Here is an 18,182-nt window from a genome sequence, read left to right as displayed (position 1 = left end):
CCAATAAGCACGGCCTGGCTAATTAATATTAACAATCTGCGTAGGTCTTACCTACCAATGGTGAACAGTTGATCATAAATATATAAAAGCAAACCTTCACCACAGTAGCCTTCGTAAATTCGTGAGTTCGGGGGTGAGAGAGAGAGAGAGAGACGCAGTGTGGGCGGGTTAAGAAACTGCGTGAAGGAGGAGATAGCACCGCTATTGCACCGTGTCTTTTTCTCACGGTATCCGTCGAAAACAGGACATTGGTTTCTTGTCATCTAAAATTCAGTTTTGCTTCTTCTCACAGTTGATATAATTTAGGAAGGCCCGTTGTGTACGTTGAGCTCGTGTGTCGGCGGTGTCATAGGTGTGAGTGTGTGACGGATGCGTGGAGGAAACTGAGCAGGGTACCATCTCACACCTCACGGTAACGTTACATTTTATCCCAGAATTATATTTCTAATTTAATCTTTGTGCTTCGGATTGGGGTCTTACTATGTAGAGTCTCATTTCTGCTTTGTAGATATGTTGATGTCAAGTCGCTTAAATGTATCCATTGGCTTAAAATCGATGCATGTTTGTCGCATAGACATATGTGACATATGTAACGCATTTAATACCGATCTGAGAAAAAACCCAGTACGTTAAACCCCGTCTGTCAAGTTTACAGCTTTTAATCTGCGTTTACAACATATGTAAATGATACAAATAAATTGTCGTCTTCTCGTTTTTCTGTGACCAAAATACGAAAAGCGAGGACATGTGTCAGGAATCTCTTAATTTACTGTTAACAAACCTGTGCTCTTGAGCGAATGTGATAGCAGTGAACGCGCGCACACGCTCTCGAGGATACACCTGCAAGCGCGTGTGAACAAGGATGCGCAGACTTTTTTAATTTCACGCGCACTCGTGTATTAAATGCGGGTTTCGTGCTAAGTGATTGTCAACAGTGTATATATAGGCTGTATAAAAATCCGCATAAGTCTAGCAAAGCTCTGCAAACCAGCTCTCCTTGGACGCGCAAGGCCTAAGCTACAATAATGTTGTAAAGCGTATCATTATCATATATGTATATAATGATATATATATATATATTTGGTATATAACACAGACCAGAGAATCTATATTGGAGTATAAAACCCCAGTGTGATGTTCAAGGTAAAATGTCTGTCTCTCTGTCTCTGCGCACACTGTCTCTCCTCTGTGCTTAAACTGCTTTATATCAGGTTAATGCATGTATTTCCCTCTGTCCTTCCCCTTCTGCCTTTACCTTCCTCCCTCAGATGGCCAGAATGAGTTTTCTCTCCTTTCTCCTCTTTTGCTTGACTTCGGTTGCCCATGGCAACAAAGGTCAGTCTCCTCCATCCTTTTGAATGTTGATATTGAGCATTGTGTTGATGATTTGTCCATAAAACTGTCTTGTGCAAGCTACATGATTTATTACTGTTGCATGTCATGCCTGTCAAATTTGAAATGATGCCAATATTCGGACCATTCTCCAAGTCATATTATGCTTCCTGTGTCTTAAATGAAGAATGAGAGAAGTGGGAGATCACATGGTTTACACACCAAAAGATGGGGCGCGTTTCAAGGTGAAATAGAAAGAGACATGATAAATAAAACTGAAAGTGAAATCGAAATAATACATGATGGTATGACATCACAAAAGAAGGGAAAATAGATAAAAGTGAGCGAGAAAGAAAGATACAGCATCATTTAGAAAAGTGCAGATATGCTAATGAAGGATACACATGTGACGTATATTGTAAGGTTACTATGAGAGAGAGAGAGAGAGAGAAGGAGAGAGGTCGGCTGTCTTGTCCTTGAAGAAGGGGGTGAAAGATTATCTGTTCTCGTCTATGCTATTTTTAGGACATGGGAAAGCGGAGATGCTATTTTTCTGAATTTACGCTAAACACATTAAAGTTATTTCTATCAATCCACTGTCACCACAGTTGACAGTCATATGAAAAGCACCGGTCGGGTCAATGTGTAAAAAAGCACGTGTGAGAAATGAAATGATGGGGGAGGCAAAGTGATGTCTCTCGCTCTGTAATCCAAAGAGTAATCCAGCGATTTGATGCTCAGATTAATGTTATATGGCTGAGTGAGGGATGAGAGGGATGCACGCGGGCGTGGGTAGGTGGGAGACAGAGAGAAAGCTAGAGAGATAAATGCCATAAAAAGAAAGATTGGGATGAAACACGAGAGTGAGCGGGTCACAGTTCTCGTGCACATGTTACCGACTGCTGCATTGTGTGGACAGCTGTATATATTGTTCAATGTCCAGTCGTTTTAATTAGTTTTTTAATGAGATTTTTGTATTTTTCACTGAACGGTTATGTGACCCACTTATCACATGAAATGTGTTTCCAAATTTGTACGTACCTTTAGAAAAATGTTTGAAAGGAAATTGAATTTGCAGGGTGCAGAATTGGCTTTGGTAGAAAAACGGTGTTTACCTCTATTTCCACTGATAAATGTTCTTGTGAGTTTGCCCGAGAGTGGGATTTGTATGGTTGGGTCCCTGTCAGATGGTTCAGGGTGAGCTGTCTGTCTGCACTTGAACGATAGGTGCAATATACCTCCCCGTGTGCGATCAGGCCAAAACATCTCTACAACTAATTACTCTGCAAAGCAGTGAGGTGTGGCCTGCTGTGTGTTTGGTTTGTGTGTGTGTGAATGTGTATGTCACTCAGTTTGGGTTAGTGTAGATTCCCATATGGATATGTTTGTAACTTAATGTGCAAGTGTTATGCATATGGTCAAACCATTGCACCATCTGCTGCTGTGCTAACGTATTCAAGATTCATATCTGACTTTAACTGTATGTGTTTGCCTTTCAACCTTTGCTCACTCACCTTTACAAAAAATAGCTGTTTATGTATCACAGATTGTTTCTGTGGATCTCACCCACTTCCCTGCTTTTGTCATTTTTCGTTCTTAGCCAATAAACACAAGCCATGGATCGAGACAGAGTACCAGGGAATCGTCATGGAAAACGACAATACCGTCCTGCTCAACCCACCTCTGTTTGCGCTGGATAAAGATGCGCCCCTGCATTATGCCGGTAAAGATGCTGATAATGACAAAAACGCTCCCATTATTCAGTACACTTATGGCTCTTGTGTGAAAAGGAAGAGTAATCATGCATTGGCACTCAGTGTGTAATAGCTTATTATCAACCTAATATGATATTGTTTCTAGTGTAATGTTAAATGACAGGCTCTAGATAGGCTTTTTTGGACAGCTAGTTTAGTGCTACAGTAAGTGATTACATGTTATGTTTACACAAATGATATGAATTAAACAGGGATTAGAGCTGACAGACGCTGCCTGAGCTAACATTGCCACACAGTGCCATGTCATGTGTGACATGAAGGCAGATAAGTGTTTACTTGCTGGAGAGCATTCAATAGATGCTTTCATTTAGTTGTGTATTGAAAATCAGCTAAAATTAGGATTATATTTTCATCCTTCCTCTTCCTCACTATCTATAACCTCCTCCCTCTCTTTCTTAAGGGGAGATCTGTGGATTTAGGGTTCACAATGGACCGGGTGGTTCTGGTTCTGCACAGTTCGAGGCAGTTGTGTTGGACCGGTCCACTGGAGAAGGTCTGGTTCGTTCCAAGGAGCCTCTGGATTGCGAAAGTCAGAAGGAGCACAGCTTCACCATTCAGGCTTATGACTGTGGCGAGGGTCCTGACGGCACTAACAGCAAGAAATCCCATAAGTAAGTGTAACTTAATATTTCAAATTGTCAACATTTTCTCTATTTAGGGTTTTGCACCTAACACGCTTTTTTCCCAGGGCCACAGTGCACGTTCGGGTAAATGACGTGAACGAGTTCTCTCCAGTCTTTGTGGAGCGGCGATATGAGGCATCTGTGCCCGAGGGTCGTCTGTTTGATCGTATCGTGCGGGTAGAAGCAGTGGATGCCGACTGTTCCCCTCAGTATAGCCAGATTTGCTTCTATGACATCATCACGCCCAACGTGCCATTCACCATTGACAATGATGGTAAGAATGACATTTTCTAGTTTCCCACACTAATATCTACCATAACTGTTTGTTTATTTATATATATAGACCATTAGGGAATCATCAAACATTTAGCAGATATTTTAATAACTGACAAAATAGCTGCTTTCACATGACAAAAAGTTGCTGGATTTAGATTGAGGTACATTCACCCTTGCTGATAGCCATTCAATGCAGATTAGCGCGTCCATTGAGAGACTTGGGGAAGCCGATCAATAGCCGACATTTTGTAACATGGCAAATGCTGACGAAGAAGCACTTGGCCAACAGAGAGGAACAGAAAACAATGGAGAAAGATACAATGAGGAAGGGGCATGAAAAATGAGGTTCTAGGTTTGGCCATGACTCTGCAGATTTTCTGCTGTTGTGTGTGTGTGTGTGTGTGGTTTTGTAATTTGGGTCAGACTGAACCAGACACCATTCTGTGGATATCCTTTTATTTATTGTGCCACCCTTTACTCTGTTTTTTTTTACTCGCTCGCTCGCTCTCTCTCTCTTTCAGTTCACTGTTGGCCTTCATCTTCTCTCTGTCCATAATTTTTTCTTTATGTGTTCTGTCTTATTTCTCATTTCGAGAGGCTTTTGATGGTTTTGCCTTTTCATACTTTCTTGAGCATATTTGCTGCCAGTGTCCATGGCAATTTTCAATATGGTCTATTATAATGCTTTACACATGTGTTCTTTACAAAAGCATCTGCCTTTTATCTCTTTATAAGTTCCTTGTGCTTACCTTTAAAATATCCTAATCCTAACTTCCTCCTTTTCTCACAACCTCAGGTAACATTAAGAACACCGAACCTCTGGACTCTAAACGCCAGCGTGTCCACAGTTTTTGGGTTACAGCATTTGACTGTGGAAAGAATCGGGCTCAGGCTGATGCTCAGGTCATCGTCACAGTCAAACCTTCCTGCAAGCCGGGCTGGATCGGTAATTACACGCAATTATTTTTGGTTACAGAGTATTTGGTCATTTAATTGTTTTTTTTTTTGCAAACACAATTGTCTTGTATTTAAAAAAAATCAATTGAATGATAAAGAGCCCCTGTGACATTGCTAAAAATAACATTATTTTGTGTATTTGCTGTAATGCAATGCGTTTATGTGATTTAAAAAACACATTATTTTCCACATACCGCACATTATTGTTGCTATTCTATGCCCTACCTCTTTGAAACCCGTCGAATTGTAAAAAAAGCTCATCATTCCAAAAAGTGCGGTGTGCTCTGATTGGCCAAACAATCCAGTGCATTGTGATTAGCCAAATACCTCAAGTAAACTGTTGCCTACAATCCCTGTGTTCATTGTAGTTCAAGAAAAGAGTTTTTATTGGAGATGATAACTTGCGTCATTGTAGACTTTGGGATTAGTAACTTTGCAGATCGTTTACATTTACTAACATTAAAAGGGAAATATGGGCTCTTTAATATTTTAATTGACAACATTTAAATACAGTGGGGTCCAAAAGTCCAACACTACAATGAAAATTTGCATTTCAAAGGATAGTTTAAATGTAGGATTTTGAAAGCTATTAAACCAAAAAACCTCTAAGGGGTGATTCACATGTGGCGTCTTTTGCACGCCCAAGTTCGTTTTTTCAAATGTAGGCGCATGGTATGAGCGCTCATAATGCAAGCGATGGGTCGAGAGGCGCTCGTTTTTTCCAGCCATGTTCGCAACGCATCGAGTTAAAAACATTTCAACTTTTCAGAATGCCCCAAGCGCACTGCAGGTCATGTGACAAAACCTACACGCCTACCATTTTCCACGCGTTTTAGGCACGACATGTGAACGGCCCCTAAGTACACAAAAAACACATGAACAAGGAGAGGAGGTTAAAGGAGGTTTACCGAATATATTATGATATTGACCAAATTTTTTAGTGATGTACATTAATTCAGAAATGACAGTAAAGAGTGACTGGAGACTTTTTTAGAAGAGTGGATTTTTTTCATGCACTTAGAGGGTTTTGCTGTAAAGGACATTTGTGAAAGTGAAGTGCATGAGAAAAACTGCTCATTTACAAGAACCATGTCAGATGCACTTAGAGGGTTTTGCATCTGAACTCGCAGACCTTGGAAATCTGTGTTTATGAAACTTTTGCTGAACTGCTTAATCTAATGTTTGTGTTTGAATGACAGGATGGTCAAAGCGGATTGAGTATACCCCTGGCTCGGGCAGTATCCCTCTCTTCCCTAACCTGCACTTGGAAACCTGTGAGGAGACTGTCTGGAACATCCAGGCTACTGTTGAGCTTCAGACGGGTCATATTGGGAAGGGCTGTGACAGGGACAGCTACTCCGATCGATCTGTGCGCAGACTCTGTGGTACGTTCGCAAACCGCTCCGGCTGATCTAAGAAACATTTTCACTTTTTCATTAGGTTTGAATCTGATGATGGAAGCAAGTCCTTGTTAAATAGGATTAGCAGTGATTAGGGAAAAATGCTTACTGTGGACTTGGAGTTTATCTCTTCTGGTCTCTGTTGCCCGACTGTTTATCTCATTTAGAGCAGATGGGAAAATGTCTAATTGTCCTAAATCATTCCATTATCTCCAGAATACAAATTCTCTCAAATGAGGACATATAGTATTCAATATGCCATGGATGGAATTTTTAAACAGCAGATGTGTTTTTAAATCAAATTTGTTTTCAGGTGCCGTGAGGGGTGAAGTCGACCTTCTTCCACCTCCATCGCCTGCAACCAATTGGACTGCTGCGCTACCGACGCTGCCATCCTCTGATTCATCTCTGGTCTTCTCTTTCAATGGCTCCACCCATGTTGCCGTAGTACCGGATTCGGTTGCTTCATCAGTGTCAGGTGACCACTTCACCCTGCAGCTGTGGATGCGAAGAGGAGGAGCTAGCACTCAGCCACCAACCAATCAGGCGAGAGGAACTCGTAAAGAGGAGGAGACTATTGTCTGCAGCACTGTTAAGAATGGTCAGTCTGTAATTTACACAAAAATAAATATGATTGACGTCATTTAAATCCAAAGTATGACATTAAAGTAAAATATGCAGCTGTTTTTATATACAATAGCAGTTTTGTAAGGACATTATGTTTTAACGTAAGCCGTTCTGTTTAACCGTGTGTTCCAGATGATTCATATTCTCACTACTCCCTATCGGTACACGGCTGTCGTCTCTCTCTTTTCTATTGGCCGGATGTGTCAGCCGCAAGACCTGTCAAATTTCTCTGGAAGCTGGAACAGGTGACTCAACTTTGATTAATCTTGGTTGCTTGGGTACAGTACTCAGTTTGAAGCATGACTGGCTTTGTGGACTCATTTGGTTTAGCTGATGATTTTACAACGGGTGGTTGAATTGGTCAGAGTCTGTAATAGGATACGAGTCAACAGATACATTGTTCTGATCTTAACACATCCGAATGTGTACGGCTTACTTAGCTGAACTTTCACGTCTGACTCTGGCAGGTGTGTGACAGTGATTGGCATCACCTGTCCCTTAGTGTGCAGTTCCCCTCCGTCACACTCTATGTTGATGGTGTGACCTTCGACCCCGCTCTCATCCATGACAACGGAGCTATCCCCAACCCTGCACCACATCAACGACTGGTCATTGGAGCATGCTGGGGTAAATAAAATAAAAAAATCTTTAATCTTTGGTGCAAAGCAGATATCAGCAGTAGGCGAAGCAGAAATCTTTCGTCATGTTCTTTCTGAGACTGTGTGTGTGTTTCAGATAGCTATTAATACTCTTAGTGGCATCAATTATTTAGATAAACAGAACCGTTCTAGCACGCCGTGGCACTCGCTCGGCGTGTGTATGTGTAGCAGAGATTTTAGTCTCCTGCTGTTCTTCTAACTGGGTCACCTAGTCTGTTAATCACCACTTAAAACTGCTTTATCAACTGATGTTTTGACATTGGGCTAAGGCTTCTAATGAATGAAATTACTCTTACTGAGTCCCATTGCTCTATTTCATTCCTACAGAGCCAGAGGAGAAACCCAAAGATATTTTGAACAACACCATGCCGGAGAGCAAGGACACAGGTGCGCAAATCACAGAATGTGTTTTAATGTTAATAAACCTCATAAAATTGTTGTCTGACCATAGTTAATATAACTATATGGGAAATTAATTATGTCGACTTACACAATGGGGCGGTTTCCCTGACAGGGTTAATCCTTGTCCCAGACTAAAATGCATGTGTGAGCTGCCTTAATTCTAAAACAGTTTGCATGGACATATCTTAACATATATCAGTGCCATTGTTTTGTCTTGCAATGCAAACCATAATTGTTTTTTGTAAGGTGTGTTTGATAAAATTACTTAAATGATTAAATATAACAAAGGCAAATTTTCCAGCTCCCCTAGAGTTAAACATTTGATTTTTACCGTTTTGGAATGCATTCAGCCGATCTCCGGGTCTGGTGGTACCACTTTTAGCATAGCTTAGCATAATCCATTGAATCTGATTAGACCATTAGCATCGCATTTAAAAATCACCAAAGAGTTTCAATATTTTTCCTATTTAAAACTGGACTCTTCTGTAGTTACATTTAACATAAAAGTTAAAAATATTCCCCATGTTAACTTTCAATAGCTGGGGACTATTTTCGGGCACTGCATAATATCATTGTGCCTGCTGCAGCCATGTTACGGCAGCAAAGTCCGTGATTATTACGGCAGAATGAGAGTATAGTTCCTAGCCATATCGGCCTAGAAAATTGCAACTTTTAATTTTCCGTCGGTCTTAGTACACAATGTAACTACAGAAGAGTCAAGTTTTAAATAGGAAAAATACCGAAACTCTTTGGTAATGCTAATGATCTAATCAGATTCAACAGATTATGCTTAGCTATGCTAAAAGTGCTACCGCCAGAACCAGAGATCGGCTGAATGGATTCCAAAATGATAAAAATCAAATGTTTAACTCTAGGGGAGCTAAAAATGAGCCTTTAATAGCATAAAGATAATATTAAAACTAACATTAAACTTAATTTATGATTTTATGTGAATATTTGGGAAAGATGCATAAATTTAAAATCCCATTTTGCCCTACAGGGAAGTTTGTTAGTGGTTACAAGGGGCTGCTGTCAGGTTTGACCGTACGTCCAGGAAATGTGGAGCCACACAGTGTAGTGGAGTGTCTGTATGCTTGTCGAGAGGGGCTTGATTTCGGGGACCTTGAGACTTTGGGGTCGGGCATGAAGGTACAATAAAATCAAGCTTGATAACTTTAAACATTCATATGCAAATGCTAACGTTTATTCACATTGGTGTAAATTAGACCAATAGGACTAAGTTACAGGACTTAAATTTTTTCCTTTGCTTTTACAAACTAATGTCTACATCATCAACAGAAACCATGAACTAAAGCTGTATTTAACTAGGAATATGCCTTTGATGTATCCATTTGCTTAATTTGACTAACTTAAGCTTTCCTTCATCAGGTACATGTGAACCCGAGCCAGTCTGTGCTGGTTTTAGAAGGAGACGACATTGAAAGTTTTAACCGTGCGGTTCAGCAGGTGACATACAGAAATTCTTTACGATTTGCCACCCCTGGCGTCCGTCCTCTGAAACTTACTACCACTCTTAGGTAAGCATCATATATATGCCTTCAATATATATTAAATATATATATATGTCCATTTTTAATTTATGCAATTTTTACTATTATACAATATATTATAGACCCTTTTACTGTTTGTACACAATGATGAACGTATGCGCAAGCAGTTTGGCAACAGAAGTATGGCAAGAATTAGCAGTGAAGCAACACAGACAGAGAAAGTTATTTTAAAAAGTTGACTTTATCAACACACTGATTCTTGAAACTTTGGCAAAAACATGTCCCACTAAGAAAATTTCTAATTCTGTTGGAAATTAATAATATTTTTCATGAAGAAAAAGAATCAATGTTATTATCAGGGGGTCCTTTGCACATATGTAAGGTTCTTTTATAGGTTTATTTTTATTTTTTATTAATTTAATGATTATATGCTGGCCCATTGCCTACAAAATCAGCTGTCATCGGTTAAGAGATAATCATTTCAACTTCATTAAAAAAGCCAAAAGTAATAATTGAATTGAATAATATATTTACCACATGAAAGAGTACATTGTAATATGTATTAAAAACTACAAACGGTGAGTTTTTTAACAATATTACTATTATTTTGTGATTGCTCAAAATGTGTCCCACATATTCGTCACCACTGTCAGATATTTATAAAAAGCAATAAAATCAGACAACTACAGGGTCAACTGCATTCCTGAGGACCCCATTTTCAAACCTTCAGCTCTACTGCATGCTTCAAGATCCCTCAAGCTCCTGTATGTTTGCTATTTTCTCTTAAACTTGTTCATATTTTTGGACACTGCTACTGTGACAACCATAACATGTCAACACCGTCATCTTTGTAACAAATTTTTTTAGATTAGATTATGAAATAAATTTATAATTTTTAAGAAGAGGTCTGAAGTAGCTAGCAACAGAGGGGAAACAAGATGGCTAATGTGAACAACTCATCTATTTTTTTAATCTATATTAGGTTTTTGTCACCACCGTCAGATGTCACCACCGTCAGGTTTTCTGTCTTTTCTGTATTTTAGGAAGTTATGATTTGATATTTGTTCATCACAGTGCTCAGTATTTTTATTTTTTGGACCACATATTTACATAAAGTTTAAGCAAGAAGCCATTGACTTGAGTGGTATACATTTTGGAATAATGAGGCCAAAGTCACCACCGTCAGATTAGTGTCACCACCGTCAGACGGAGTTTTATTTGTTTTAAATGAATATGCTTACAATATGTTTCTTATTACAAAAATATGTTTATTAAATAAAAAAATCATTACTTTTTCTATTTAGGCTTAAAGTAAACGTTGTATGAGTAATAACTGGAAAAACGGGGAGGTTGCACCGGTAAATTGCTGAACAGCCAAGACCTTGGTCTATAATGATATACCTTCAGATTTTGTAATTTAACTAACTTTTTTTTTTCAACATTTAAACCTGTTTTATCCAAATTCCCAAGAATCACTGAACATTTTCAGCACAGCTATCGGATCCGTGTACTATAGTGGAGTGGATAGAAGACGTTAGCAGATGGCCATATAAAGTGGCCAGATACATATATACGTATATTAGTATATAATATTAGTGCAACCAAACGCAACAACCAGACATTTTGATGCTAGGAAACCGTTTTAAGAAACTTTCTGAGTTGCTAACACGTTAGAACCACTGGAAAACAACACCACTTCTGTTGCCGAAATGCGCGCGCAGGCTATTTGATCACGTGGGCTGTAAGAGGGTCTATACACCCTATAATACTCTTGCTTAAACATTTAAACCCAACCAGCATTTTAAAGGTCACCTAATATGGCACTTTTTCAAGATAAACTATTAGTCTCAGGTGTCCCCTGCCTGTGAAATTTCGGGCCCAATACCATATAAATGGTTTATAATACCATGTTGAAAAGGCCCAATTTGGGGTGTGCAGGAAAAAGTGTTGTTTTATGTGTGTGTCTCTTTACATGCAAATGAGCTGCTGCTTTCCTTCCTATTACCTGTGATCTATACTAAAAACATACAATGTTTTATAAATCCCCTTAGCATTCCTGAAAAGGCAAAAAATGCCTAAAAAGGACAGTAATTGTACCTGCTGTGTTAATTGTACCTAAAAATTGTTTACATCAGAATTACAAGAATCTCAGCTTTCCAAAGATATGTGACATGTTTAGCGTTTTGTTTTTGAGTTGTTGTATGTCATGAAGTTCTGTCGAATAATGCAGTCTTCCTCCCACGGTACATTGAACTTTACGGGGTTAATAGGCAATTCCCTTACTTCATTGTTCATAATGAATGTGCTGTGATGAATTATGTAAAGAAGATTTAAAATAGAAATGATGATCTAACTGTGGTCTTGTGGGTGGGACCTGCGGAAAGTGATGTCAGTTTGCTCAAAAAACGCCAACAGCTTTTTCCATGAGACTGTTGAGGTTTTACAGGATTTTAATAAGAGGTAGTGGGCAGATTTTTATCATTACTTGGTGGTTATGTTCATACACAATTATGTTCAAACAACATAATAAGTTAATTTCTCATATAAGGTGACCTTTAAGATTCCAGACTGTTTAAATTGTATTGTTTGTATGCTTGCATTTATTGTACCTTTATAACTTAATATTACATTTTTAATTAATTTGACATAATAGGTTTACTTTGTGCTCAAATAAGCAAGATATTGGCTAAATGGAGTAGCACATTTACCCTGAATGAGAATATCATTGAGAGAATTAGTGCAGAAATGAAAACAACTGCGTTTTGGCAGGCATGTACAAGGGCTTTCCTTCCCTATTAACAGATATCAGGTCAGGAGGTCTCATTGACCAGCTGTAACAGCATTATTATTGTTCAGACGGAGATCAGTTTATTCAGCTGCTAACACTGAAGAGATTTATTGGCACACATATTCATAGACATATGGGAACACGTGTCTGTACAAACAGGGTTTCACGAACTGCATCAGAATACATTTCGGTAATAAGATGGTCTGTATGATTAATCTGCCCTCAAACCTCTGATATCTTTATCGTACTGTAGGTGTTTCAGTGAAGAGAGCTGTCTCTCTCTCAAGCAGCTGGAGGGTTATCTGGTCGTACTTCAGCCTGATGCCCCACAGATCTCTCTCTCAGGGGTGGGACCCCACTTGGCCAGGCCAGCCGCTGAATTTGAGGGCCCTCAAGGGGTCCCCTTGTTTCCAGAGCTCCGCATTGTCTGCTCCCTGTCTCATGCAGTTAACACAGCAGCCCAGGGCATGGAAGGAGGGGGTAAAGTCTTTAAAGACATCTTTAATCATCTTTAATCTCACAGTTAGATTTTTGACCTCTTAAAAGAGTTTTTATTTAAGAAGCATTTATTCATTACAACAAAAGATCTAAATCTACTTTGATTACAGTCTAAGAGATTTGTCCAGGGGCATTTCAGAATAGATAGACTTATTATAAAGAAGTCAAGGGTTTTGTTTGATATTTGCAAATGTATTACGCTGTCGACAGAAAGGCAAAGCAAAGCAAGTAATAGAATTTATTATCTGCCCACAGGTTAATCTATAGTCCACTGCTTTACTTGTCACTTCAGTCTGCTCTCTGTTATCTGTAGCTTTGAGCTTGTGTAATACCGGAGACAGAACTTTGCTCTCGTCTCACTTCTGTGTTATGGCCAAAGGGCAGTTATGTTATTTACTCTTTTTCTGTTTCTTTATCAGCGCTGATGTCAGATGCTGTGGCTCACACTCTGGATGGGTGTGAGGTCCAGCCGTTGGGGGAGGAGCTAAACCCTGAAAGGGAGGAGCTTCTGGTTGACATGGATGCATTAAAAGAAAGAGGACTGGACATTATTAACACAATGGCCTACATTGCCATAACCGGTATTTGTTAATTTTTTTCATTTTATACAGAAGAGATATGCATAAACAGTGGAAATTTTTACCAACTAGTCTAGAGTGTCAAAGAAAGTAACATAGGATTATCAAATTAACAATTAAATATATGCCCATTTTTACAAGATCTAATATAAGCCTCAGGCATGCCTAGAATGTGTCTGTTAAGTTTCATTAAATACACCACAGATCATATGGTAGGTCCAATATTCCCCTATTTGGACTGGAGCAAAAACGTTTTCATGTGTGTATTTTTAAATGCAAGTGAGCTACTGCTTTCAGTTCAAAATAGATCTGATTCCTGTGAATACATTCTGGGGCAATAGTATCTTTAGCCGCATTAGTGCTAACAAACACATTTAGAAAAGCTTTTGGGTAAAGCTAACCGATCAGTAAAGTGCTCTAAGCGAATTGACGTGTTTTAGATCATAAAACATTTTTTGTTTCATACAGTAAACATCTCCTCACTATATGCAAGCTGACTGTCCTCTGAACACACTGTAAAAAATGCGGTCTCTGTAGACAGCCCAGGCATCGCAAACTGCAACAAAAACAAAGTGGTCAAACCTACCACCACGAAACATAACAAAGTGTTCCAGCCAATAAACGACCAGATGGATTTGGGAGGGGGGGTTGGGCGCATTCATGACTCGTTCAGAAAGCACGGAAGGGAGGGCGAGGGGAGGAGTTAGCTACGCTCCGTTTAGTTTGAACGTCAACAAGAAGGGACATCACACAGATTCGTTTAGAGCGCCTTTAAGTGGCTGGGAGCTGGGCTTTGTTTGTGTGACGTCATATTAACAAAAGAAATTAAAACGTGTCTAATGCTGCATTCACACCAGCCACGGTAGGGGTGTCAAGCGCGAGTGATTTCAAAGTTAAGTCAATGTGAAGGCACGGCGTGGTAGACGTGATTACGCCTCATTTGCGTGTGTAGTTAGCACAAATTGCTAATCACAAGTCAACATTTTTTTACTTTGGCGGAAAAACACGCTGCATTAACCAATCAGGATCTTGCTGTAGTAGTTACATGATCACAGGAAGTGAACGGAGTCGCAGAAGACCCCCCATGACACGAATTTCCACGTGAATGTCTCGATGACTAGAATTTCATGCGCGAATGAAGCAAGTAAACTCAAAATGTTCAAGCGGCAAACTAGACGCGGTAGACACGAATTTGATGCCTCAAACGCGGCTGGTGTGAACCCACGGTAATGACTGCTTTGGTTTAATAACGATTAAAAAAGGAGGAGTGGATGGATTTTTTTCTTTGTAGGGTGGATGTGTTCACACACTGCCAACACACATTTATGTCCAAACACCCTGTAAAAGTGGATTTTGCATCATATGGTCCCTTTAAGATTTTAGACGATGCTTGACAGCCATATGGTGTTTGAATACCTTTATCACAATTACATACATTTTGAATAATATATCAGCTGTTCGAATTTGTTTAAAGAATATAACTTTATTTCCTTGAATATTTGCTATATTTCCAATGGTATTTGGTGTTTGGTATTTTAATAATTAGGTAATTATAATATTTTATTAATAAAAAAAATTCCAGTCCAAGAAAAAGTCCAAACACTTTACATAATCTGGATACCACTACTGTTATATCAAATTACAAAGCTAGGACAACAATCTTTTTTATTACAAAACTGTAAAAACTATTTATTCCTTTCATTCTTCTCCTTTAGGAGCTGAGTCTATCTCTGTTTATGAAGATGTGTTGCGCTCCATTCGTTATCGGTTAGCGAAAGGCTCGGCCCGTTTCGAGAGGAGGTTCCGTCTCTCTTGCTCAGAAATGAATGGACGCTACACCAGCAATGAGATCACGCTAGAGGTTAGAAACAATACTGATAATAAATCCTCTACACTTCATCTACAGCAGAACACAACACTAACCCGATACATAGACTTTCTGATGGAGAACATCACAGATGGTTCACACACTTTAAGTCTCTTACACAATTTTTTTCTGTTATTTTCTCCTGCAGGTGAATTTCCTGCATTCTCTGGACAGTCTGTACCATCCCTCTCATCTTCTGGCATCTCAACAGCAGTTCCTCCATCCATCCCACCACACTGGAGAACTGAGTGGACACTCACTTCCAAACCCACACCGCAACTCCGGTAGATACCTTCACATATACAGAAACACAAACTTTTATCTCTACGTATGTTTTTTGTGTTTTGGGCTATTGAAGTGATCATATCAATATTAGGTTTTTAAAGTCAAATGTTAATGATATTTTCACCCTTCCTCTTTAGAGTTAAAAGGCCTGTTTTAATTATTATTTTTTTTGCTTTTGTGCCGTTAAGAAAGAGAAGTTAGTGGCATAGTCTTGGGTTTGCTGTTGTGTTAAATATAGTTTAAAACTGTCAAATTTTGTATTAATAGCCTCCATTACATTGTGACAAAATCCCAGTGGACCTTATTAGGCACCTTGTTAAAAAAATACATTTGCCACATTAATGGTTTAGAAAAAACATTACATTATTCTGAATTGGTTACATTTTTATGAATTATTATAAATATTAGACATTTTGTCTCCTTTTTTCTTCTTCTCACTCCTTCTCAAAGTTGTTCCAGGAGCCGCAACAGTCATCATCATGGTGTGTGTGGGATTTTTGGTTGTCATGGTGATTCTTGGTGTCTTCCGCATCCGTTCCATCCACCGTCGTGGTGAAGGAGCAAGAGGCGGAGCCAAAGAGGGCAGCAACCAATGGGATGATTCAGCCCTCACCATTATTGTTAATCCTATGGAGGTACGGATCCACCTATACGTCTCTTCTTATTGATAATGTGCCTGGTGGAATTTGTTACTTACATGCCTCTTTTAATTTATTCTTGTTAGTCATTTGAGAACCGCATGGGCATTACCACAGAAATGGAAGGAGATTGTGACGATGAGGAAGAAGTAGTGGATTCACCTGATGATACCGGTGATGACCAACAAATCATCATCAACAAGAAAGAGGGAAGAGACTCCGCCCCCCGACGTTACTGAGCCAATCAGATACTCCAAAATATAACATGTTGCATACAGTTAAAGAAAATGAAAAGTCTGTAACAAAGCAGTTATTGGATCTCAGCCTCTGTGAATGCAATGCTTTTCTCTGGAATCTATGCTCCCACAAAACGCAATGCACAATGAATATCCTCTTGCTCAGATGTGTGACTAACATCTTGCCACTCTCGACCCAGATCCCAGTATTTATAAATGGCACAATTATATTCTCATTCATCCTACAACCCTTCCAATTGATGTGCTCACCACACTGTATCAGACACATTGACAGCACTGTAAATTATCGACTCACATCCAGCTATTGACCCAGGAAGTTACATCCTTTTATAACTTATATAGTGCCCAGTATACTGTGTACGAAACTTAACTTCAGACGCCGTTTTTCCTCTGCACAATCTATCTCTCGATACATTCCTCTAAGAAATTCACATGTACAGAGTTAGAGGATTAGTCAGTCAGTAAAGGTGTTTAGTAATATTGATAGACTGCAGGTAGGTAGGCAATTGCTTTCTTTTAATCACAATAACACAACGATTACCTTCACGCACACTGACAGATTTTTTGTGCACCTTTTCTCACCTCACAGTACAGTGCAATGCCCTCTGCTGTATTAGAATGTTAGCTCAACCTGGGCAATTTTGATTGTACTTAAATGTATGTAAATACAAATGACTATTACTATTATTATCAATTTTTTGTTTGTTGGTTACATTATTTTTGTTCATTTCCAGTCTTTGCACTTTCAAATAGGCTAGTTATTTTTTTCTAATATCTCTATTGGTAATAAACAGTGATATTGACAATAATAGTATTAGTATTAAGAGCGGTAATGATTGGCTTGATGAATGTCTATTTATTTGTGTGTTAAATCGTGTAATTTAAGAACTTGTTAATAATCACAGTGAAACAGAAAGACATTGTTATGCCTTTCCCATCATCCCTTTCAACATACACCTGTCTGAACATCTCTCTCACTCTCTTTACTCATCTGTCCTCTTTTTCCCCTCTGTCCTTCCACTCTTTATATACTGCCACTGCTTTTTTGGTTTCTGAATGTACAACTGTGCCACCCTTTCCTCCTTCCAGCTCTTACCACCTCCTCTCTTCCTGTGACTATTACTCTGTCTGTGTAAGTGTACAGTGGAAACCTGTCAGTAAATAAAGGCCTGTTGTTATTAAGAATGCATTAATAAGGTACATTATTACAACGGTTGTCATTGGTTACATATACTTACAAATACAATGACATTGATTATATGGCTTGATTGTTATTGATAACCGTCCGAAGAAATAATCTGTTAACAAACAAACATTCATAATAAAATCAAACGGATGACGTCAGCACGTGGTCCCTGCTTAAGTTTTTGCTGTTAGTGTCAAATATAAATTACTTAAGTTACAAGCAACACGAATGATAAACTCAACACATTATTTAGATTATTTAATGAGCTATAAAACAACAACACATGATGAATTTAGGGTTAAATGAATGTCTTTATTTATAACTGTTAAATACTTATCTTAATTATATAGTCTAGAATGTTACTGCGTTAAATACAAAACTCTTTAAGGCACGTTTTTCATATAAATATGATTAAAATGTCGTTATTTAAACAATAGCTAATCAACCTGTTATTCAACGCACGCGCTGTCACTTTAAGAGTTTTACGCAAGCTTGACGTAACCCACGCGCTAACCGCTTTGGC

General features: G+C 38.8%; 1 protein-coding gene across 2 annotated transcripts; it reads left to right on the top strand.

The window, feature by feature from the left end:
- Positions 1-133: 133 nt before the first annotated feature.
- Positions 134-17,817, top strand: clstn3 (calsyntenin 3). 2 transcript variants are annotated; one of them, XM_065261168.2, is made up of 19 exons: positions 134-412; positions 1,269-1,335; positions 2,933-3,055; positions 3,508-3,718; positions 3,796-4,004; positions 4,803-4,952; positions 6,163-6,348; positions 6,677-6,964; positions 7,123-7,235; positions 7,458-7,617; positions 7,977-8,036; positions 9,052-9,200; positions 9,441-9,589; positions 12,604-12,830; positions 13,268-13,429; positions 15,142-15,287; positions 15,442-15,577; positions 16,029-16,213; positions 16,303-17,817. In XM_065261168.2, exons 2-19 carry the CDS (start codon positions 1,269-1,271, stop codon positions 16,453-16,455), a joined length of 2,874 nt encoding a protein of 957 aa, XP_065117240.1. In that variant the 5' UTR covers positions 134-412; the 3' UTR covers positions 16,456-17,817. The 2 variants fall into 2 exon arrangements, with proteins under 2 accessions (XP_065117240.1, XP_065117241.1); XM_065261169.2 differs by lacking the exon at positions 1,269-1,335.
- Positions 17,818-18,182: the final 365 nt, after the last annotated feature.

The sequence above is a fragment of the Paramisgurnus dabryanus genome, chromosome 13 (assembly GCF_030506205.2).
Source record: "Paramisgurnus dabryanus chromosome 13, PD_genome_1.1, whole genome shotgun sequence".
Lineage (NCBI taxonomy): Eukaryota > Metazoa > Chordata > Actinopteri > Cypriniformes > Cobitidae > Paramisgurnus > Paramisgurnus dabryanus.
This window is presented reverse-complemented; position numbering and strand designations above follow the sequence as displayed.